Here is a 24792-nt window from a genome sequence, read left to right as displayed (position 1 = left end):
TTTCAGATGAATAATTATAAATATCACACTATTGTATTAATATTATTGATGGAGGTGATAGTATATATACCGTTGGGTTGTGTAAGCTATGAAAATGTATCATATTTGTTGTTGTTGTTGTTATGTTTATTTAAAAGTGACACTGCACATCAATTGACATTTATTTTTGTTTACACTCAAAATCTAAATGTGCCAGAGTTAGCAAAAAAGCTAATTTTCATCTGTAGTCCCTTGACAGGTCAACACATCATCATTATGAAATAATGAAAAGAATGCAAGAAAGAAAGAAAGGAAATTAAAGGTGCTCTAAGCAATGTCACACTTTTTTAGGCTACGTTTTTTGTCACATACAGCCAACATCTCCTCAATATCCGCTAGCTGCCTGTCCCCTGCACAGGCTGTAAATAACCGTGGTCTCTGAGGACAACCCAGTGTCCATGGTTCGTAGTGCAGGTTGGCGCAGTTTGTATTTAACACATTGCCACTGGGCCAATGTTTCACTATAATGCTGAATACTTTGGTGAATTAATTCGTCCTGGTCATCCTGTGCTGTCCATTCACAGCAGGCACATGTGTACCCGCCTATACACAGCCGTGTCCCCCTTCATGCAGGCGGACATGGCACAGCCTCACAGAGATGCACCGACATTATCCATTCACTGCACACTGGCCAACGCAAAACTGCAAAGAGCCAAGCGCTCAAGAAAAGAGCCCTGTGTTTTCCCCCCGTCTTTGATTTTGAAATACCTCCGTTTCTGTGCAACAACTTCCAGGCTTGTATCTTCAACCATCAAGCATTTACATGAGAAAGTTGACAAAGGCTGAAACAGCGGAGGAGGCCTTGCAACAAAGAGACCCATTTATAGAGTACAGTGAGGGAGAGCCACGGAGAGGGAGGGTAGGAGGAGAAGCTGGGAGGAGAGTTGAATTAATTAATTAAAAATGTTGTGAAACAGCTGCTGTCTGAATACTTTTTGGGTTTATATAGAGAGGCGTGCAGGGGGGTCCTGGAGGAGTGGACAGCACAAGCTTCTTTAACTTCTCTCTGTCCGGTCACAGGGCTCACACTCAGCTTCACAAGCACGGAGAAGTAAGCAAACTGTGCTCATCTGATTACATAATGACCCAGTAACAGTTAGCCAGAACCGGTACTGCCAGTACCAGTGTGCTGAGAGACACTGACTGACCGCTGGTCAATCCTCAACAAGGCCTCTTATTTTTGATTTCATACTTTTTCCTAAGAGTTTTTTTTCTTTTATATATATATAGGGATGGCAACGACGTAGAGGGAGACTGCAAAAGAAAAACAATGTGATGTCAAAGTCAGAGGTGATGTAAAACATGCTTGAGCTGTCAACAAGTGCGCGTCGTTCTAAACCGTGAACTTTCTCCTCTTTTTTTCCAATTTTTTTCCCCTCTCCAAGACCGATTGTATGCTCTCTGTCTTCTTCACATGTCTGCTGGACAGTGAAATTATTCAAATCTTCAAGTTTCAGAGCTGAGGTCCGAGTGAACTTCCATTACAAGACAACAAAAAGGTAAGAGACACATACACATTTCAAAATCAATCAGTCTTTACCTTTGTATTTAGTAGCTTTACTTTTTTCTTCTTCTTCTTCTTCTTCCTGTTACTAAAAGAATATAAAAACCACGTGTAGATCTTACAGCTCATTTGACTTGTTGACATGTGCTTTGAAATGTTAAATCCCTGTGATTTTCCTGTAAGTACTACAGTACAGGTGTGTCTGTCTTAGTAGACTTATTTCATCATTTATTTTGTACTTTTAATTCTGAAATGTGATGTTCCTCTATTCACTTTCCTGAGTCCGTATCCCTTGTAAGTGTTATGTTATAAAACTAAAAATGTTATAATAATCAGAGGAAGCATGTTGTACAGTATATCCTTGAGCTGTTTGATATAAGGCCGGAGATGAACATTCAAACAGGTGCTCAGTCTCACTGCACTACTTTGTTGTGTTCACATCGCGGAGGGATATTAGAACTGTGTATCGACAGAGGAGCGTCCAAGCCACTATCAAATCTGTACCACTATTTCTGACTGCTACACATAATCATAGGGAACTGTATTATTACGTTAGTAGAATTAGTGGCAGAAAAATCCATAAAATCCTACAATACAATATTAAATACTGTACTGGGTGCAACAACGTTTTGCATTCAAAGATGATTCAGTGTAAAATGAAACGTTTAGCAACCTCAAGTCTCCACATCCTGCACCTGTCCTGCAAGGGTACCTACAATCAATAAATATGGATTTTACTAACAGTTAATGGTGAATATTTAGAGGCAAAACAGGGAAGAAAACACGTTGGTTTCTGCTGTAATTACACCAGAAATAGTTGTAATGCAAAAGAACAGATGTGATGGTGTCTTGGTTCCAAGTCTACAGAAAAGTCTTGGCTCGGAAACCTTCAGTCAAAATAAATCACATCTTCTCATTGAGGAATCCTCATCGGCTTCACAACAGTAGTAGACGAGTTAGATTTACAGCAGAGAGACAGCCCATTGGCTGCTGCCCAGTCCGAAGAAGAAGGTAAAAGTCAGTCCTAAATCACAGCCTGCTGGCCAGCAGCTGCTCTCCATTGTTTAATTTGGGTCAATGTCGCAATCCTTTAGCTACTAATACTGGGCCGAGGAAGTGGAGGCTAAGTGTTTAGGTCTAGATGGAGGTTTGGACAGAATGCTGGACACGGACACATTGAGACAAACGTCTGATCACTGTGCCAACTGGTCACAGTTACTTCCGGTTGTTGAATTGCATGTTAAATAATTTTGACAACAGACAATGACAATACAAATGCACTAAATACAGATGTAGCCTTCATGAGAATTATGTTTATATACAACTACTGTATTTTAGTAGAAATTATGGAGGAAATTGAGGTGTCGTAGCCTTCATCCAACTTGATATCAGATGGTCGAACAGTATCTACAATCCTTTGTCCTCATAGAAGCAGGGTTTTTCGGGCCAACAAGGGTCTTTAAGGCAGAGTTTCTCAATTTCAGCCAAGGATCCTATATTGAATAGAGAATACATCAGGGACCTCCTTGTGGATGTCTCTTGGCATAATTTCATTTAGCCTTTTTTATTTTTTGTTTTTTTTACACATCTTTTGTAAAACAAAAATCAAACATTTGTGACGCTTCAAGTTGGGTCATTTTGCCTAAGGAAAAAAAAAATTCTCCTACTTCTTAAATTTAAGAAACTATTTAAAAATTGGATTGGATTTTAACCTGGATTATCTGAAAAAAACCTTGTCACAGAGCTGTGAAGAGGGCCATTTCTCTTAGCTTGTGAAAAATTGATGTTTTGGAGAAACATGGATTTCATAATTTACACAAATGTGGAGTTTATGTAACCTTAGTCCTCACCAACACATTCTCACTCCCATTGCGTCAAAAAGCGATGCTTGGTGGGGTGCGTTTGGCGTTGTTGTTGACGCAAAAGGTACACCTGACAGTGATGATTTCTGTTTCTATATTGACCTTGACCAACAAGGATGTGCGCCGATATATGCTGCACGTGATCAGTAATTATACTTTCTTACAATTATTCTTTATTACAATTACATGGTATTAGATTAGATAGAATACATTGGTTTAGTGATTGTTTGCGACAACTGCAAAATATGTTAATAACTTAAAGTTATAACAATGATGCATTTCGATAAACATCAGTGTTCTTACCATAAAAAAATTAGAGCAGGCTATGTGAGCCAATGAGGGACGCAACTTTTTACTTGTACAGTATATAATAAAGACCGGAAGTAAAGTGACAAAACAGGAAAGGTCAACACAAAGCACTGCCAAAGAAGAAGCTCTCTCTTAATGAGACTGTCCGAAATCACTCCCTGTGTATATAAAGACACATTGACACAACAGCAGCTCATTTGTATGGCGATGTGCAGTGCTTAGTTTGGCTCCAGTAAAGCTGTTGGTTGGTAACGTCTTGTGCTGGCTGAGTAGATGCCTTCTTGGCATGGCCTGCGTTGATGTCTTTTCAGTCCGGTGCAGAGGCTGCTGCGTTGTGGACAGTGGTCACAGCCATTCAACTTGTGTTGCATTGAGTCTTTTCAGTGCAGTGTACTGGCTGCCTGGGGTTCTTTATGGCTGTGGACACTGGACAGGGGCACTGAGTGGAAGGGATTACTCTCTCCTCTGGAATACTAATGACCGTCTTTTGTCACCGACCTGTTTCCTCCACCTTCACTTCACATATCCCTTCTTTTTTCTCCGTCACCATCCAATTCCCTCCCTCTTCCTCTTTCACTCCCTTTGTCACCCGATGCTCTCTCAATCCTTCCCTCAAAACCAATTATTCTCTCCCTTCTTTCCCCCCATCTCTGCCCCCACACAATGTCAATGTCAAGCACTGCATACTCACACATGATCAAGCTCAGTCTCAAACACGCGCACGCACACACACACACACACACACACACACACACACACACACACACACACACTTTAACCCTCCGTACCGCTCTCCTCTCCCCGTTTAACTTGCTCTCTCTTTCACTCACTAGCTCACCCAGTCGTATTTTTCAATGGTGGCTTTTGTCCCTTTCATCTCCGCGATAACAAGGGATTCTTGTACACACAGGACAGAGAGGGAAGAGATTCTAACCTTAAGTGTGGAAAAAGTAATTTTTACGTGAGAGGGAATCCATCATATTACTGTCAGCGAGACTGATACACTTCCCAATAACTTGCTATTGCTTTGTACACTTTAGACTAGTGACTGTAGATACTGTTTACAGATAAGGGTGGTGATAATCTGTATTTTTCTTTATGTAAAGTAACCCCAGAAAAGACCAAAACCAACAATGAATTGAACCTTCTAACAAATAATTTGAGTTTCATTGTCTATTACAGTAAAACACATAAATGAAACACAACCTTGCACTGGTTGGTTACAAAGAACCTACATTTCAAAATATGACTATATCTGCAAAAAAAGTGTCTCTTGGCTTAACTTGCTCCCAGTGGTTAAGTTTAGCTGCTAAAAAGCCAGCTATTTCACTTATGGGCTAAACGGGAAGTAAATATTGGACTTCCATTCATCAGCTGGCCAGAAACATGACTCAGTAAGAAATGCTAATGTTGCTCTGAGTCTGTAGATGTAGCAATGTGATGAGGTGCTAACATGTCAATAATGTGTTTACACCTTGTTGTGCAGCCCCCAAGTGTCCAAAAATATCAGTTAACAAATTTATGTGCAGCTGCTAGTTTCCATATTGTTGTGTGCATGGTCCGGACTTTGGAAACCAAGCATTCCTTTGGACAATGTCATGGTATTGTATTGTGTTCTAACTGTTCAAAAGGTCCATATGTCGAATACACGAGTGTGTGTTTACTGTATGTGTAGGCAGGAGCTCCGCAAGGTTCAGAGTTCAGCTGGAGATAGACACGGCCAATCACATGTCCCTCCTCTTGACCCGCCTCCCTCCCCTGTGTCCCCCTCCACATCTTAGTATTCAGAGCACAGACATCCACACAGATCTCTATTCATTCACTTAGTGAGAGCTCCAGCGGGGAGAGAGGAGAGAGAAGGGTCAGAAAGGACAGGAAAGGACAGAGCGTATCAGATTGTCGTGTTTCTTAGGGTTTTGTTTGTGTGTTTTATATTTGGTTTTGTTGTATTCGATCCGGAAGGCAGAGGCAGTTTGAGACAAAAGAGCCATTTAGTAAACAGTGAGTGAGAGCAAGAGAGAAGGAAACTAAAAGAAGGATGTTAAGGATCTGCGGCCCACATGAGGGTAAAACTGTTAAGTGTGAACAGCGGACAACCTATACAGTTTCAAGAAGTGTCCACGGCACCTGGAGTAGGGGCGGGGGATCTCTCATTCAATAATATAATGCTGACACTTTAAGACCCACAGACACTTACTCTATATAATATCCCATCCCATCATGTTTCACCAACATGTTCTGATAGAGAAATTCACTTGAAACTTGTCAACAAGCTTTTAAAGGGGAACTATGCCGTTATTTTAGCTTAATTTAAAGTTTTTTGCACCATCGTCATGGCTGAGCCGGCAAAAAAGAAGCAGAAAACTAGGAAATCTGGAATAGAAACAGAGGAAACGGCAGACTGACTGAGAGAGGAGTCAGACAAGTATACTTTGGAGCTGCCAAACATCTATTCCCAAGCTGTAGGGGTACCTCTAAAAAGAAACCTGCCAACAAAAAGCAAGAAAACAGTAAAGAAATGGCCAAAATTGCATAGTTCCCCTTTACCTTGCACGTAGCAGTCATTATTAGCATAAATTTGTGGTCAGATATGTTTGGACACCTAAACATAACATGCTCGTCTACATCTAATTCCAAAACCACATGCGTTAATATGCTGCAATGCCATCCTCCACTCAAGGAAGGTTTTCTGCAGGATTTTGGAAAGACTGCAAAGATTTGCTCCCATTCAACCAAAACAGAGTCACTGAGGTCAGCCATTATATGGCCAGTTCATCTTTGTTGGATGAGGTTAACGTCAGGGCTCTGTGCAGGCCAGTCGAGATTTTCCTCACTAAACTGGTCAAAGAATTTCTTTATGAACCTTGCTTTGTGCACATATTATTATATTATTGGGATTATAATCTAAACTACACAAAAGACAGCTTTTTGTACAGTTCTCCACAGTTGAACAATTCTCAAAATCTAGACCTGATTTTAACAATGCACATCTGCTTGTCACATATGCTGTGAATGCAGCATGATTGAGTTCTTTATTCAAGTAAAAGCAGGCCAAAAAAGTTTAGAGTTAGAAAAGGTTAGAGTATGAAAACAGCTTTCGGCACAATGGAAGCGGGTGGTCCAGTAGAAGACCTCAGTGTCCTTGATTCAAATTTAAAGACTCCTTGTCTTAATCGCTTTCATGTAGAATACCAGTCATTAGTGTCTCCTCATCTTAATTCAGTATCCGTCTTGTGCAACTGACACGTGAATGAGCCTCTATCACGCTTTTGTGCCTTTATGCTGAAAGGAGGCTTTTATTTTGACAAGGCCAGCTGCCTCCAATGAAAGGAAAATTGGGATTTGTGGATAGCCACAACACTGTCCAGTTTAAAAATGTGCTTCAAATCCCCTTTTTATTCTTCTTATTCTCTCCATCGTCATCTCCCTCACTTTCTTAATGTTCCGCCCTGTCATTTTTTATCATGTGGTTATCAAATGTCTTTTATTCTACTTTTTCACACATCCTGCACCTGTTCATATGGACTCCTGCTGTTTATTTGAGCCTACTGCCTATACAACCAATGCACTTTTTTGTCCTTTTTTTGCCCTTTTTATGTATACCCCCTTTACCTACCCTGCTTCTTCTCCTTACCTCCTGTTGCCTGTCTCCAACCAGCTGTAGCGCCCGCCATGACCTCAGCCACTTCACCCTCCTCTGAAGGCTCCTCGCCTCAGAAAGTATGCCATTCCCAGACGCAGACTGACATCACCAAGCCTCTGTTGGGTTCCCCAGCGGGGACTGGAGGTGCTGGTGCAGGTGGAGGAGGAGCACTAGTTGGAGGCCCCAATGCTCTGCGAAGGAGGCGGCGCGTCCTCTCCAAAGACGGACGAAGCAATGTGCGCATCGAGCACATTAGTGGGCGAGGGGCTCTCTACCTCCGCGACCTCTGGACCACTTTCCTTGACATGCAATGGCGCTACAAGTTCTTCCTCTTCTCTGCCACCTTTGCTGGGACCTGGTTTGTGTTCGGCGTGTTTTGGTACCTGGTGGCATTGGTTCATGGAGATCTACTGGGTAAGGAGGAGGGATGTGGAATGGTGGAGGGTCAGAGGAGAGAAGAAATGAAAGTCGGAGAGTAAAACCTACTGACTTTGGTGATCTCCTGACTTTTCCTTTTTTTCTCTCATTGTGTAGTCAAGATTTATGGATTTAAAGGGGGTGTATCATGAAAATCCTTTCGGTGCTTGTTCACATACATTTGGGTAACTGTAGAGCCCAGAGGCGTCGGACTGGGGGCAAGTAATTCTCCAAGACTCTTTGTATAGTTTCTCAGACTCTCATGATAAACTAAACCTTCTTTGAGCAAAGAATAAATACTTAAAAGACTTGCTTGAATGAACCTTAATTTCAGATCTCACCTAGGTATTAAAATTTCTACCACAGTACCTAGGGACCTCATGTGAGGAGGGCCCAAAAAGATACTAGAATGAAAAGCTGTGGATTGGGGAGGGGCCCTTACAGAATGTCTTTCTACAGGGGCCCAGAATGTTGTGCTGCACCCCTTGTAGTTCATCCATCCATTCAGATGTTGCTCCCCTACCCGTGTCACATGCAGGCTTGTGAAAACATGCTGCCACCCATCTGAGTACCTTCACCCACAGCTTAAGAACTACCTACTTCTATCCCTCTCCATTTTCTCTGTCGCACGGGCAATGGACACACAGAACAGCCAGTAGGAACGCCCCCTCTCTCTGAAATGACCTGTGATTGACCATCTAAAGCCCGAGGCGGTGCAGAAGTCTAATTTTAGTTCAGACCACTGGAATTATGATATGCTGAAAGATTATTGTGGAATTTTTTCACAACGGCAAAAACAAAGTGCCTGCCACAGCTTCAAGTGAAACCTCAGCATAAATCGTATTTTGCTTATCCCTGATCCCTTTCATTCAGCACCATAATCAAGTCAAGAGTAGAAGTGTTGACCAAATAGAGGAAAAATAGTAGGAGTTGTTGATATTGATCAGCACCATCATCAGCCCACCGTACTGTAAATATAAAAGTCATTGAAACATCTTTCTTATTGTCTTTTTAACCGCATACATCTGAATAAAATAAAAAGTCCTTATCCATGTCCTCAGGCCTTTTGTGAAAAAAGGACCTATGCAGTACAAGTACAGTATCTTTTTTGTGTCTGTGTTAACAATGAAGAAAGACACACAGGCATACAGTTTAACATTACAGAAAGGGCATGAGAAAGATTCGCCGGAACATTAAGAGAGGGAACAAAATGTTCTTTGGTAATTTGTTTACACCCCCAAACCTAAGATCTTCTGTTCTTCCTCGCTTCCTCCAGAGTTTGACCCCCCCTCCAACCATACTCCATGTGTAATGGAGGTGAAGACCCTGACGGGAGCCTTTCTCTTCTCTCTGGAGTCTCAGACCACAATTGGCTATGGTTTCCGGTGCATCACCGAGGAGTGCCCTGCCGCCATTATCCTGCTTATCTTTCAGCTGGTCATCACCATGGTGATGGAGATTTTCATCACCGGCACTTTCCTTGCAAAGGTTGTGAAATGTAGTTTTTAGTTTGAAGTTTATTTGACCCAAGACATCTTATATGGTCTTTCTGCGATGTAGCAGTGCATGGCTGCCTCCTCAAACCCCCTCACTCTAATCTGCCCTTCCTTTACCTCTTACATCAGTTCAGCTGTCTATCAGTGTTTTAGCAATCAACTTATCAGTTCTGCTCACCATGTCACCATGCCGAATATTGCAATGCTTACCTGTCTTATCTAAAAGCAAGTTTATCTTCTCACTTACAGCCCAACAACCTTTCTTCTATGTTTATGACCCTGTAATTTCACTCATCCCTGTATTGCATATCTTCCTGTATTTAAGGTTATCTTAAACAAAGAAAGAGGAAATAAGAAGTCCTGTAGATGATTACAGAAGGTTATGTGTGAAAAGTATATAGCTTATACTGTATAAAAGGAATTCTATATACATTTTTTTTCCAAGAATTTGACACGTTTTCCTGGTCTTTCAGGTCGCTCGTCCCAAGAAGAGAGGCGAGACAGTGAAGTTTAGTCAACATGCTGTTGTGGCAAATCACGAGGGCCGGCCCTGCCTCATGATCCGAGTGGCCAACATGCGTAAAAGCCTGCTGTTAGGATGCCAGGTATGCACGTTGCTTTTGTATAAGTATTTACAAACAAAATACCTACAGTTTTTAATGCACCTTATGTTTGCTTCATTATTGATTACACCTGCTCATCACAGCATTTGATTGGATGCAATGCCATGATAGATAAATACTCACTGACACTGACATACAGCCTTACCTGGATGCCCATGAATTGAATACAAAAAAACCTTTATGAGAACCATAAACTGTAGTATAGTGCTTGCTCAACACACTGACTTTTTTAAATTACACTTTTAGTGACTGAGCATTTCAGCTTTATGCTCAAGGATAGATCACCTTTGATGAAGAGATTGGCCGTTGCAGGTATTAAACCTGGGGGCTTTTGGTTACAGGATGCCTTCTGCAACCTCTTGGCTACATTTATTGACTCCATCTTGGCTCCCAGGTGACGGGGAAGTTGCTTCAGACGTCCCTGACAAAGGAGGGCGAGACTGTGAGGCTGGACCAGCGAAATGTGCCTTTCCAGGTGGACACGTCGAGCGACAGCCCCTTCCTCATTATCCCCCTGACCTTCTACCACATCATTGATGACAACAGCCCCCTCAGGCCCTGGGCAGTAAAGGGTAGGTAATGGCTCAAATGTCAAGTTACATTGCAGGTCTGATACACAAACATGAAGAGGAAAACTACTTGTTAAAACTATTTTTTTTATTTTACACACACAAACGTTTACAGTACAACTGTATTTTGACGGTTTAATGTAACTTAGTTGGGGCCGGAGGCCACTTTGTACACGGCATGTATTTACTTATCTTGAATTTGGATTATTTCATTTTTACAATTAGAAGTCAACACAATGTACTTGGCCCAGAGGGGAGCTGTCATAGAAAATTACATAAGCACACTGCCATTTACTAACAGCAATCATTTAATTGTGCAATGTGTTATGAAATGGTTAATGTATTTATTTGAAACCAAAGTCTCATATGTCTCTTGAGAATAACTGTGTGTATGTATGTACTGTATACCGTGTATTCAGTATGTATGTGCACAGTATGTAGGTGTATTGGTATTTACGGTCATGTGCTGCGTGCTTGGCTACCTCTTTGAGTTGGGCTGGTTTGGCACTGGAGGAGAGCGTTTCTCTGACTGGAATGTGTGTGAGAGAGATCGGCAGAGACACCCCTCATTAGAGCACAATGTCGTACAGTCCGGGGTGCTGACACGATTCCCGCACAGATCCACTTACAGCAGCACAGACCTATCAGCAATGGAAGCAGTTCTTACGGATTCTGATCGCAGCTTTATTTACGTTGAAACTACTAATTTACTGTAAATGGCTTATTTTCTATGCCTCACTTGTCACACTGGATTTTCTGACGCGTTGTCTTGTCCTTTTATTTGTACCTTTATGCTATGCCCTTTAACTTTCTTTTCTTTTAGTAATCATAACCTCCCTTTCATAACTTACTGTTATGATAATAATGACTGTAGCCATATTTAAGGGATTGTGTTACAGCCTATATGATACTGCCAATACAGTAATCCCTTGACTGTAACAGCTCTCCGTTTTTGTTGCCAGAGTCCCAGTTAGGTTTCATCTAGGTTGTTTCGTTGTCACATACATGTTAATCAAGAAGTTAAGCTTAAAGGTGCTCATAACATAAAAAACGGAAGTCATAAAACAAAACGGTAATAATACTTTATTATTTTGGGACTATAAGATGCAGCCGTTGACTTGCAGAAACCATTGGTTGAAGTTAGTGTGCAGAATGCATTACAGACCACATAGACCACAATCCTTCTGCCACTTCTATCTCAGGCACAAGACTGCAGATCTGTGTCAGTGTGTGAACAAGTAAGCAATTATCTGGTTAGCATTTTCCCCCAAAGATGTAATTGATATCACCTAAAAACTAAGTCTTTTTGGATGATTGGTCAAACACCTTCTATCTCACAAAAAACTGTATTTTGAGGGTATGTCTATCTATGTATCTAGTGTATCAATTTAGCTTATTGATTTCTTAGTAATGGTGAAAATGATAACTTCAATTTGATGAGTTAGCTAGAAGAACTGATTTGTTTACCTGTTTGAGTCAACCTGGTTAAAAAACACAACTTGGTATTGTTAACATCCTTAATAGATTAATGTGGGTGTTAATGTTTGTAGATAGACTGCAAATATTCAGTACAGAACAGGAAGGAAGAGAAGGAGTGGTAGCCACGCTTTCACTGTGCAATTAAGTAATGAATAATCTACTCACATACATACCTGGACACTAACTGCTCTTAACTGATAGTTTATGCTAAAGGTCTTTTTTATAGCCAAAGGGTTTATTATTATTATATTATATATTCCTATTTTTTGTGGTTGCTGAAAACTGCTGCTGGAAATTTCAATTTCCTTGCTGGAGTCATCCCAAAAGGATCAACAAAGAGAAGTCTAAGTCTAACCTGTCCAGGTTTGGTTTGACCTATATCCACAAAGTTCCACTTCTAGAATTACTTCAATGCCGCCGGAAATTCTGCCGCATGCCACTTTTCTCGGCTGGATGTCCGTTTACTTCCACTTTCTATGTGTTGTAATTTTAAACTGTGGTGGATTCATGAGGACTATGGCTAACTGCTCCTCAGATCTCTGCAGGGTAAATCCGGACAGCTAGCTAGACTCTCTGTCCAATCTGAGTTTTGTGTTGCACGACTAAAACAACTTTTGAACGCACACATGTTCCACACATGGATGTATTAAGAGAAACTTTTGTAGGCTATTTTTCAGCGGCACCGTGGCTCTGTGGCTCTCTCCCCACATGCTACGTGCAGCAGCCAGACTCTCCTCCAGCACATTTTAGAAGAGGTTCTGGCAATGCAAGACTACCCTTCCCATAACCCAGTTTGATCTGTGATAGGCTCCACAGCTCTCTGCAATTCTGTGCGTGATAATAACGTATACATTATGGATGGATGGATATCCCTAATGGACATTTTAAAAAGCCAGCATTTCTTACATGCATGATAACACTCGTGACTGAGCATTCTACTGTGCTCACTGGTTCTTTGAGCAGAGCTTTAGAGCTGCATGCAGAGCTTGCTTTATGTTCTCAGCATGTCCTACATTTAGGCTTTGATAGGAACATTGAAAATTGGCTTCTAGTGTGACAGTGTGTACCACTGTACCACACAAGGCTGATCAAGAAAATCGAAGTGTGTGCACACTGGGGGAATCTTCATCGTTGAGTCATTCAAAGACTTGTTTATATCCAAACTGAAAGATCTCTGTGTGGCTGATGAGTAAAAAAAAACATGCTTCTCGGTTGAGAAAGGTGCAAAGGTGATTCAGTGTGCTGGTTTGTCGTCATAAACCACGTTACTGGGACACAAAATTCAGAAACAGTCACCAAAGTGATTGCTATTCATCCCCAGGGGGAACATGCATGTCCATACCAAATTTCATGGCCACCCTTGCAACCGTTGCATCCCTGGCTATACTAAAGTGCCCATATTATATATGAATGCACCAAAATGCATTTATACTGATCAAAATTACCTAACTACTTCACATGTGCGACTACCAACAAAGATGGTACAGAAGTGAGATATCTCACTCTGTGGCTACAGAGACCTGAACACAAAGGGTGAAAATTCGCGCTGCAGCAATGTGCAGTACAACAAAAAGAAAAAAAAAAAAAAAAAGAAACCATGTAAACCTATTCTGGTACCACTTCAAAAAACAATTATGAAACTGAAAATTAGCATGACATGGATGCTTTAATAAGGATGATCAGAAGTTTACTACATAAATGCAGATGCAGCCCTATGCAACGCCCACAATAGGCCAACATAAAGAATCCCTCAACCAAGTTTGTTGCAGTAGTGATTGCGAAACCTGGTGTTTTTTCCCTAGTGGGAGCGGTACTGGGTCTGGGTTGGAGTAAGGACTGTTTAGACAGATGACAGAGTCTGCATTCAGAATGAGGCCTGTTGATGCAGGTGTGTGCTTGGTTGAGTGCGTAGGTTTTCTTATGTGTCCTTTGTGTTATTGGGGTTGTGTGTTGATGAATGACAAGTATATTCTGCATGTGTCTTTATAATAAAAACTTTTGAATACAAAAAAAATGTCAACATTTTTTAAATTTGTTTAAAGTTTGTTTAGAATTCAGAAATGAGTTATGTGTGAGTCTGTGTGTTTGTGTGTGAGGTCCGATGTTTTTGGAATCAGGCCGTAGGTGGGGGAGTTTTTATGTTTTGGAAATTTCAGGATAATGCTAATGTGTGCATGTTGATGAGACTATTTTACTGAAGAAATACACGTGTAACCCATGGCTTGCATTCTTTTAAAGTGGGATTTGACCTTAAAATACAACTTAGGCTGAATGTGATATTTCAAACACATCATTGACAGTGACATCAGAAAACTAAATAAAAAATGCCAAAACAATGCTAATAGATAATGCTGCTTAGTGTATATTGACATTGTTTTAAATAAATGTAATGTTTCCAGCTCTATCAGCCAGCTGTTTTCAAAGGAAACTGTCAGAGAATCCATCCATCCATCTTTGTCCGCTTATCTGGTATTGTTTTGCGGGGGGAGCAACTCTAGGAGGGGACCCCAAACTTCCCTTTCCTGAACCACATTAACCAGCTCGGACTGGGGGATCCAGAGGCGTTCTCCTTCACGTTAGTCCTGGGTCTTCCCGGAGACCTCCTCCCAGCTGGACATGCCTGGAACACGTCCCTAGGGAGGCGCGCAGGAGGCATCCTTACCAGATGCCCGACCCACCTCAACTGGCTCCTTTTCGATGCAAAAAACAGGCTGTATTAAAACTGTAATGGGATACATAGGACCTTGTTCCTGCCTTGAAAGGAAGAAATTAATATAAGCTTTAATTTTTAATTTAATTTTTTGTATACGTTTGTTGTTTAACCTCCAGTCTCGTCTGTCCTCCAGGTGGTGGTTGGACAGACCCGGAGCTAGCTGACTTTGAGCTGCTGGTGATAATGAGCGCCACGGTGGAGCCGACCTCTGCTACCTGTCAGGTTCGAACATCCTACCTTCCGGACGAGATCCTCTGGGGCTACGAGTTCCCCCCCGTTGTCTCCCTTTCTCCCTCAGGGAAATATGTAGCCGATTTCGCCTTCTTCGACAAGGTGGCCAAAACCAAAACCCCGCCGGCCTTTAAGCAGGCCCCGCCACCGAGCCCACCATCACAGGCATCTCGTCGCAATGGCAGCAAGGAGGCCGGGTCGGACCCAGAGAAGATGCGACTGGAAGAGAACCACAGGGGGGAACAGAAGGGGCGAGAAAGGAGGCCCATCAGAGATAGCAGCCCACATAGTGTGCGTATTAGTAATGTATGAGGGAAGAGAGAGACAGGAAGTGGTATCGGAAAGTTGATTTGAAACTGAGATAAGGTTAAGGCAGGAAGAAAAGAAACAAGCTGCTCACATTGTCAGATTGAAACATCTCCCACAAAACACTCTGCCTACGCATGTGAGACAAAATGAGACAAAATGAAAACAACTTCAACCATAAGTCTGAAGATGTCTGGGTCTGCAACCACCTTCAAAGGAAGAAAGTTACCAACCCAACATGTTCAAATGAACAGCACAACACCAAGTCATCCATATTGACATTTACTACTCTTACATTCATTTTTCTTTTTTTGTTGAAAGGACTTGATTTGCTGCAACTGGAGGATGCTTTAAACACGGCAAAATCCTTCATCTTATCAAGTCATTTCTGTTGATGATGTAGCACTGGGCACAACTTTGGGTTCAACACTGCTAACATTAGGTTGAGAATTTTTTTCCTGTCAAAGACTTCATTTCTGCATTTTGGGGAATTTTATTGCAAACAATTGTAATTTTACTGTATGCCTTTTCTGCATTAATTTGTGGTGTAAATGCCTTTATTTATATAAAGGAAATGTTGATTCCAGTAGAAATCTACTTCCAGAATAGTCTAGACGATGAAGGAGTATCTCTTCCTTGGACCAAGAACAAAAAGACCATTTCCCTATTGTAAACTTACAGTAAACATTCTAAATTACACAAGTTGATTTCCTGTTGCAGCGTATGTATTTGAGATCATAGGGCAGGAAGTTAACAGCTGTTGCCTAGCAATTGAATTCAATTGAAAAGGCAATTCTATTTCTGTTATAAGAAATGAAGAACTCAACTACAGATAAATTGACTATATTAGAAGAATTTTGCAAGGTAGATGAACGTGTGATACGGTTGTTAATCACTGAATCACAGTACTGTTTCCCTTTTTCATTTATTTAACAAAATGTCTGCAACAGGTGGCGAAAATACTGGAACCATGATATTTTTTTAATGAAGGATTTAAAGGAATGTATTATATTTTATGCACCCATTAGTTTCTAACAACATTGCTACTTGATGCAACTGGAAATATTGTGTTTTTGATATAAATGTATTTTGTTGTTTATTTGGGTAAATATGTTTAGTAAAAGTACTAAAAGCACTTTAACTTGAAAGAAAAGTGGCATTTCTAAGGGGAATAACTGAACTAATTGATACTTAATGCACTGTAATAAATAATTACATTTCGCGGTCATGTTTGGGGTTAATGAATGTTTTTTTCTGCTTGAAAATGTTTGTTTGAAATGTCATGTGCAGTATGTGTGTGTTAATGTACCTTTGTACAGTGTATACAAATATTTTTCATATCATTATGTCCTGACATTTGACACAAAACTGTGCATTTTCAATATATTGTTGACGCGCATGTTATTTCTGTAAAGTATGCGCCCATCTTTTACTCTACATTGAAAGATGCATGAAAATGCAATCTAATTATGGTACTTGTTCAAGGGGACTAGTCGAATTCCTTGGTGACAAAATATGAGACATCTGATTTTATTTTTTATTTTTAGATATTTTGGGGCATTTTCAGCCTTTATTATTGACAGGACAGCTAACGAGATGAAAGAGGAGAGAGAGGGCGGAATGACATGCAGCAAAGGGTCGAGTTCGGAGTCAAACCCCAGCCCGCTTGTTCATACTATAAAGTCTACTGTAAACTGTACATGGGTTTTAAAGTAAACACTTTTAAGTGGTTGTTTTAATAAATTTACTGTCTTCATTGTTATAAAATGTATATTTGTGTGTGCATGAAAACAAAATGATTCCTGTTTGAATAGCCTCCATAGGCAAATATATATTATCAAAGATAAAGGTCCAAAACATCACTAACATGTTTATTCATCATCAACACATTGTACATGTTGATGGTTTTAGTTGCATTAACTTCACTTGATTTTTAAATTAAGATTGACCCTTTTTCAGAGGAGCAGTCAGTACAACGAACGCCCAGCTTACAAAGAAACTTGATTGGACAAATCTGTTAATTCCTAGCTCATTTGACCAATTGAGGCACCAATACTCCATGGCAACATATTATGTAAGGATGATGGTATGAAAAGGATTTATAACATCACTTTACTACTGAATATCAATATATTAAAAAGACTTGTTTTATCACAGCAATAAACTACACAAATCCCATCAATATTACTACCAAATTTGAGAGTTTTTATCATTAGCTTAAGCTAAAGCACAAAACATTAGTTCAATGTTAGGTGAAAGCTATGTAAGCTACTCGCTATAAGTCAAATTAATAGCGCTATATTAAAGATATTGTCTCATGTGGATTAATACTAGCCTATGAAAGAAAGATGCAAACTTTACAACAATAATTTAACTATAAATGTATTTGCGGATGTAAATACAATACTAAAACAATTAATACTGTAGTTCTAGAGAATATCAGAGAATATTATAGGCTAACCCATTTTAGTTAGCCTGAAATATTCTCTGATATTCTTAGCTTTTAAAACCCAACCAAACCTACAGGTAATATGCTCACATAAACACACAAACACATGCACACACACACACACACACACACACACACACACACACACACACACACACACACACACACACACACACAAACACACAGATGATCAATACAATTTTTAGGACGAAAACAAAGATTCTCAGAAGAGAGACTGAAGATAAGTCTTTGACCTGTTATGTTCAAATCCAGCTGGGCTGATCATTTATCCATGACACCAGACATCTGAGAAGTGATGCATGAAAGAGTTTTGGTTTTATCATCATTCATCAACATCTTAGATATAATATTTTCTGATGAAGGTAGGACTGTATGCTCAGTTTTTAAAATAAAATAGGATAACATTATGCAACAAAAATCCGATTTACCCAATATCTTGTTTCTCCTATGAGGGATGGTGGATAAACAGCACCATTCATTTTAAAGTTCAGTTTGGGGTTAGGCTATGTGGGTTGCATTCAAATCATAGACCGTTAGGTTTATGATTCAAATTAAATTAAACAAATTATGTTTTAGTTTTCTTTCATGGCATCCCTTATTTATTTATTTTTTTTTACAGGTGACAGCTGCACTGGGTTCCACTTCCTGCCCTTTGAAGCCTATCTGTCAAAACTGTGTTTCCTGTTTAACAATTTTACATACGCTAACCGTACATTGCAAACTATTTTAAGCAGATTGAAAATGCTTCTTCTTCTAAGTTGTTGGATTATTGCAGGTAAGACGAATACAAATGTTATTGCAATTGTCATGTATATACCCTAAACAGTTAAATTATTTTACAAGGTTTTGTTAAGAAACAGGCTCTAACCCTTTATTTAATGCAGTGAAGTCCTTCAACATCATCATGCATGATTCATTTAACTTTTTTTTAAAGTAATGGGCTGTAAATTAAGTCAAGGCAGCTTTATTTGTATATCAGATTTCAGCACAAGACAATTGAACGTGAAACATTAAAGAGCAGGTAACAACAAGATAAAACTGAAATAGAATAAGACAGGTATAAAGTACATGTACAAATGTTACTGTGCAAGATTAGAAAAAACAATTATTTAAACCACGGCTGCATCAAAGAGAAAAGTCTTGAGCCTTGATTAGAAAAATCACAGTTGCAGCGGACCTGCAGTTTGCTTCTAGATATGTAGAACATAAAAAATCTAAATGCTGTTTCTGCCTGTGTAGTTCTGACTCTGGGGACAGAAAGCAGACGAGTCCCAGATGACCTGAGAGGTCTGGGGGGTTCATGGTGTAGCAGCAGATCAGAAATGTATGTTTAATAAACTATTCAGTGCTTTATGAAACAAATAGAAATATTTGAACTTTTGAAGGGACAGGATGTCAAAGGAAAGACATCAGAAGTGCAGTGATGTGATCCACTTATTTGATCTTAGTAAGGACTCTGAGACATAAGTCCTATAACTCTTAATATTCTTAAGGTGATAGTATGTCGACTTTGTAGTTGTCTTAATGCGGCTATCGAAATTCAGGTCTGTGTCCATGACTACACCAAGATTTCTGGCTTTGTCTCTTGCTTTTAACATTGCCAATTGAAGCTGGGTGCTGACTTTGTAATAGTTTTTCTGTGGCTCCCAAAACAACTACCTCGGTTTTGTCTTCATTTAAAATTAAGAAAGTTCTGACACGTCCAATTGTTGATTCGTTCAGTGCAGTGTTTCTGTTAGACCACAGTCCCCGGGTGTTATGTTCATGTAAATGTGCATGTCTGCTACAGAACTATTATCATTTACTTTGTTGTTTTATATAATCTGTATAATCTCTAATGAATTTACATATTCTGTATTTCCTGCCAGGGATTACAGCAGAGGACCCACCAATGAGGCACTACGGGTTGAAAAATAGCTCCTTATGTTTAAAAATTGGAGGCTCGCCACCATTTCAAAACGTCAAGTGGAGGTTTAACAATATAATAATTGTTCTTGCCGAAAACATCACACCTAATTACAAAGGCAAAGTGGATTATAACTCAAGTGACCACTCCTTGTGTGTCAAAAATCTCACTGAGACAGACAGTGGCAACTATAAGATGTCACGTATCATTGCAGGCAAAGATTCTAATTTAGAAGAATCAGAGGAAATCCACAGACTAATTGTTGAAGGTAAGTTCTAAATACTACTTTGTCTTTAGCTGGTGTATGTGTCTTCTTAGTCTGCTGATTTCTTTATCCAAGATTAGTATGGGAGTCTTAACAATGCATATCTTTTTTATGATATATGCATCAACTACCCCTTTAAATATACTTCTTTTCTGATTTGGTTTCTTGTGTTCCCTTGTGAGTGTCTGTATGTTCTGTTTCCTGTTTTATTTTGATAGACTGGTTTCCAGTGCTGTCTTGTCTCTAGTTTTACTACCTGCCTTGTGTCTCCCTCCTCTGTGATTGTCGTCCCCGCCCTGATATGATTCACCTGGTGTATCATCTGTTCCTCGTTTGCTCATTATCTCTTGTATTTAACCTCTGTGTTCCCGTTACGTCTTGTCAGATTGTTTTGTGTGTCCTTGTGCGTGTTCCCTGTGTGTTGGTTTATTTGCCTGTTCCTGCCAGTGTTTGTCGCACTCTCCGTTTCCCTGAGGTATCTGTGCTCCCTTATTTGGGGATTTTCCTATTTGATTTTTGGACTTGGTGTTTGCAGTTGTGGATTTCTTTTTGTATTCCCTTCCTTTTTGGTTAAATCCTTTACTTTTGAACTCTTCGGCCTGCCTGTCTCTGCGCTTTGGTCCTCCTTCCCTACATGTCACACTTTTTATTGTGACTTCAAAAAACAGAAAATAAAGTCTACAGTATAGTTTACCAATAAAAATCACATGAAGATCCAAGTTAAATACTGTTGGGATTTAACACTGTTTGTCTCCTGTAGCCTTTGTACATCCCTGTTGTCATATTAGTAGTTCATACAATATGTGAAAAGTTTCCTCTGATATCAGTTTTGTGGCTTTTAAATGTCTAATTAAAGAGCATGTGGCCCCAACAATAAATTTGGTATTATCAGAGCTGATATAGTATAGGCAAACATTGCTGTATTTTTAAGGGATAAAAACACTCCCAATGCAGTTATACATGCATATGCAAATGTACAATTCCTGCGTGAAATAAGTTGTGATTCTAAATAATTGCGATAGAGTGTGCTAACAACCAACCTACACTAATGCCCTCAATTAATCTGCGTGGGTGGGTTTTTGCAGATACTGTTCCCAGACCTGTCGTGAGTGTGTCAGGACGGCACTCCAACCTGTCTGCTGGACTCTGCAACATCACGTTCAACTGCTCCATCCAGGACGACTGGGCATCGTCTGTCTGTGTTGAAGACAGTTGTAGAACATCGCAGAGATCATTATTCAGGAAGGTCAACATCACCATCTTCACTGACAACAGCTCTATCATCTGCAGTGGCAACAACAATGTCAGCACAAGCAATGTTTCTGAAAGCATAAAGGAACTGTGTAAGTGTTATGTGATTCATGTATATTTTGCTCACTCATTTCCAGCTAAACATTTAATCCAGTTATCATTTTTTTTCTTTCTTGGTCATTTTTTGGCAACCTACTCATCATTTTAATAATTAAGTTGTTCTTTGTTCTGTCTGCTAAAATGTGTTTCCAGGCTTTAGAGAATCTAACATTAAGCATGAAGAGGCACCAGAACAACCCACTGGGGTTGTAATGGTAGTTTTGGTGTGTCTATCCCTCTTTGCATTTGTCGTTTGTGTCGCTAAGGAGATTTCAACAGAATATAATCATCAGGTAAGCTGGATTTAGCACTATTTCAAATTGATCTTTGTTATACCACATTGAGGATTTAAAATAAGAACAATGTAACAAGATGGTGTTTTATTTAATAAAATGTTTCAGGTGATTACAACATGTGAAATAGAATTTTTCTTTAATGGTAGGTGTCTTGTCATAGACTGTGACTTCTTTTGAAAAAAAACAGACTGAAAATATATTTTCCCGCATTATTTCTAGACGGAGACGTCCACTGCTCGGACAATACAAAGCCAGGCAGTGGAGGCACAACCTGTGCCTAGAGTCTCCACCTCTTCTTCCAGTCAAGCTGAGGCCTGTTATGAAAACGTGGATCCCACACAGCCCTGCCAGACCAGCAGCCCAACCATCAGCCAAAGAGATGAGTTGGGGTCCCAGCAAAGTCAGAAAGTAGATACTGTCTACAGCTTTTTACAGGTACCAACTGTGACTTCCTCTCTGAGTAAGATTGACGGTAGTAAAGGACACAAGAATGTACAAGAGGCTTTGACTTCACAGTATTTCCCCCAGGAGGAGGCACAGCACCCTGCGCAAATTGACACAGTGTACAGTGTGTTGCAAAAGCCCAAAAATTAAAGTCACAGCACCACCAATAGGTCAAACAAGATATTCAGAAGCCAAAGAGATGACATAATGAGAAAGAAGCCTGTTAGACTCTGTAAAAGCCAGAATGATCATATCACAGTCATACAGTATTAACTTGTAACTGGCGGATACATCTTTATGGATTGTGCATGTAATAAATTTCTTTTACAGTGTTTTGGTCTTGTATTAGTTTTCTTTCAGAAGAGATTGCAGTGTATTTTGTATTTTTTTCAAACGTGGCAGTCATCTGTATGTTCTTAAACGATACATTTGATTTACTTTCTGCTATTTAAATGTTGAGTACATTGCAAGCAGAGTAACCAAATCAACTCAAAAATGAATGGAATTTATGACATACTTGAAGTTAGGAACTACTAATCGTCAAGGTCTAGTCTAAATACAGTTGTGCTTGTAAGTTTACATAACCATTAGGCCTGCACGATTAATTGCTGTAAAAATGCAATTTCGATTCACCCTGTTCACAATTTCATTTTTAAATAACTTAGATTTTTTTTAAATGACTTAACATTTAATTTTACGAGCAGACAGCTTCACAAACCCTTTTGTTTGAGATTTAAACATAGACTTGTAAAATAGGTTTTGTCAGAAAATTGTGCTTTTATTGCTCATCTACAATTTATAATAATGAATACATGTGAATATACAACCATATACGAACACATGAGCTCTGGTGTGAATTCGGTGATGACATTTTCTTTTCTTTTGTTGTCACTTGTACTTTTCCACTGTTACACTGTTTGACCTTCACACACTTTTAAGCTGTGATATAGTTTTAGCCGTTTCTAATTTTGGTATATTATATATACGTGTGTGTGTGTGTGTGTATATATATATATATATATATATATATATATATAAATATTTTGGTGCATGCATCAACCAATATATATCATTTAGCTATGGGCTGTCATCAAGCAATATAGTTTTCAGCTGTTTTGGGATTTCACAAGACACACGTACACGTACAAATTCACCATTTACACACAAATGTATACACTAGTGCTTGAGACGGCCATACAAGCTGCAACCTGCTCACCAGATAATAAACATTCATGCATATTTACACACTGATGACAGAGCATGCATCAGTACATATTTTGGGGCTCAGTGTCCTACCCTGAGGACACTCCGGGTCCGGGGATCAAACCGTCAACCTTCTGATTTGGTAGAAGGTCACCTAGCCACCTGAGCCTCAGCCACCCAGATGACAATGCATTTTCAAATTCAGGGCTCAGATTGACAACAATTCTAAAATAAAATCAACAAAAAACAAATTGTTCGGTATGTATATGGTTACATGATTAAATTAAATTAAATTTTATTTGTATTGCGCCAAATCACAACAGTTATCTCATTACGATTTTTTTTATAAAAAGAGCAGGTCTAGACGGCACTCTGTGATGTTATTTACAGAAACCCAACAATTCCCACCACAAGCAAGCAGCAGGCAACAGAGGCAAGGAAAAACTTCTTTTTAAGAGGCAGAAACCTCGAGCAGAACCACGGCTCAGGGTGGGCAGTCATCTGCCCCGATCGGTTTGGGGTGAGATAAAGAGAGAGAGAGAGACATGGAGAATTTTAGCAGAGGGTGTCGAGCAGGAACATGGAGGCAGCAGGTGACTCCGAACACAGATCCAGACTCCACAGCTTCAGAACCAGAACAACCTGCAGGAAGCCACAGGAGGAGAGGGGCGAGAGAGCACAAGACTCAGAGCACAAACAATTTTTTAAGTACTAGGCACAAACTTTTGCACAAGGAACTTTGTCAAAGTATTGTGCAGTCAAAACGGCTGTAGCTTCCTGAGCTGTGTGAAAAGGAAGTAAGACCAGGCTATACTGAGAAGAAAAAAAATCTGCCCTGATAATCATATGAAATGTAACTTCTTTCTTTCTGTTCCATAACTATTAATACAAGGTGGCAGAGCAGCAGAGCGACAGTGTTGGTGCTTAATGGGAGGATGGGGAACACTGTGCTCTGTGTAATATCAGTGCCTTCACTGTTTGCTGACTTTCAGAGGCAGATTTAACCAGTATGTAAGTTTTGTAGGCATGATCTTGTTGCTGATGTGACTTGGTTCAGACAGGCGGATTGTTAATACACCACTGGACTAGTTACTTTCACACACACATTTGCACCTCTGTTGTGACTCTGCAACCAAATTGGTCTGAATTATACAGAGGAGAGAAGATCACTCTCAGATGTGAGATTATGGATGGAGGAGACACAGACACAGGCTCAAACAAACCTTCAAAGCAAAATGAACTCATGCATCCCACAGTGGGACCTAAAGGTGTAAGGGCAGAAGGAAAAGTTTAAAACATTCTTCAATCGAGTGGAGTGATCCCGTTGAATTGACCGTGTCAAACAGTAATTGACGTCACATTTATTTAAAAGTGAATATTAAATAATTCATGTTCAGGTTGTTTTGGTTCACATTTTTAGTAAGTAGTTTTTGTTTATCGATTTTAAAGGATGCTTTTGATTCACTATCATGACATGTTTTCAGTCTGTAAAATAGCTTTCCTATAGATGAACCCAGGCTCGCCTCACTGTGTGTCCATCATGGCTGAGTCCTGGAGCCTCACTAACTCTGAACTGCAGTGTTATCTTTAAATTTCTTATGCTGCACTGTAACTTTTATTCTTGTTTTATGTGTCTATTTTGTTTTTAACTGTCTATTCATGTGTTT

General features: G+C 39.8%; 2 protein-coding genes across 3 annotated transcripts; both read left to right on the top strand.

Moving 5' to 3' along the window:
* Window positions 1–908: 908 nt before the first annotated feature.
* Window positions 909–16146, top strand: kcnj10a (potassium inwardly rectifying channel subfamily J member 10a). Of its 2 annotated transcripts, XM_034857175.1 has the most exons (7): window positions 909–1328; window positions 1428–1538; window positions 7379–7771; window positions 9051–9262; window positions 9744–9875; window positions 10288–10465; window positions 14788–16146. In XM_034857175.1, the coding sequence occupies exons 3-7, from the start codon at window positions 7387–7389 to the stop codon at window positions 15195–15197; spliced, it is 1317 nt and encodes a 438-aa protein (XP_034713066.1). In that variant the 5' UTR covers window positions 909–1328; window positions 1428–1538; window positions 7379–7386; the 3' UTR covers window positions 15198–16146. The 2 variants fall into 2 exon arrangements, with proteins under 2 accessions (XP_034713066.1, XP_034713064.1); XM_034857173.1 differs by having other exon boundaries at window positions 910–1538.
* A 2159-nt stretch (window positions 16147–18305) lies between these two features.
* si:ch1073-220m6.1 (SLAM family member 9) lies at window positions 18306–22302 on the top strand. The gene is made up of 5 exons (XM_034857187.1): window positions 18306–18436; window positions 19530–19835; window positions 20918–21175; window positions 21336–21475; window positions 21698–22302. The coding sequence occupies exons 1-5, from the start codon at window positions 18403–18405 to the stop codon at window positions 22070–22072; spliced, it is 1113 nt and encodes a 370-aa protein (XP_034713078.1). The 5' UTR covers window positions 18306–18402; the 3' UTR covers window positions 22073–22302.
* Window positions 22303–24792: the final 2490 nt, after the last annotated feature.

The sequence above is a fragment of the Etheostoma cragini genome, chromosome 19 (assembly GCF_013103735.1).
Source record: "Etheostoma cragini isolate CJK2018 chromosome 19, CSU_Ecrag_1.0, whole genome shotgun sequence".
NCBI classification, from domain to species: domain Eukaryota; kingdom Metazoa; phylum Chordata; class Actinopteri; order Perciformes; family Percidae; genus Etheostoma; species Etheostoma cragini.
The sequence above is the reverse complement of the archived record's forward strand: the minus strand, read 5'-3'. Positions and strand labels throughout refer to the sequence as shown.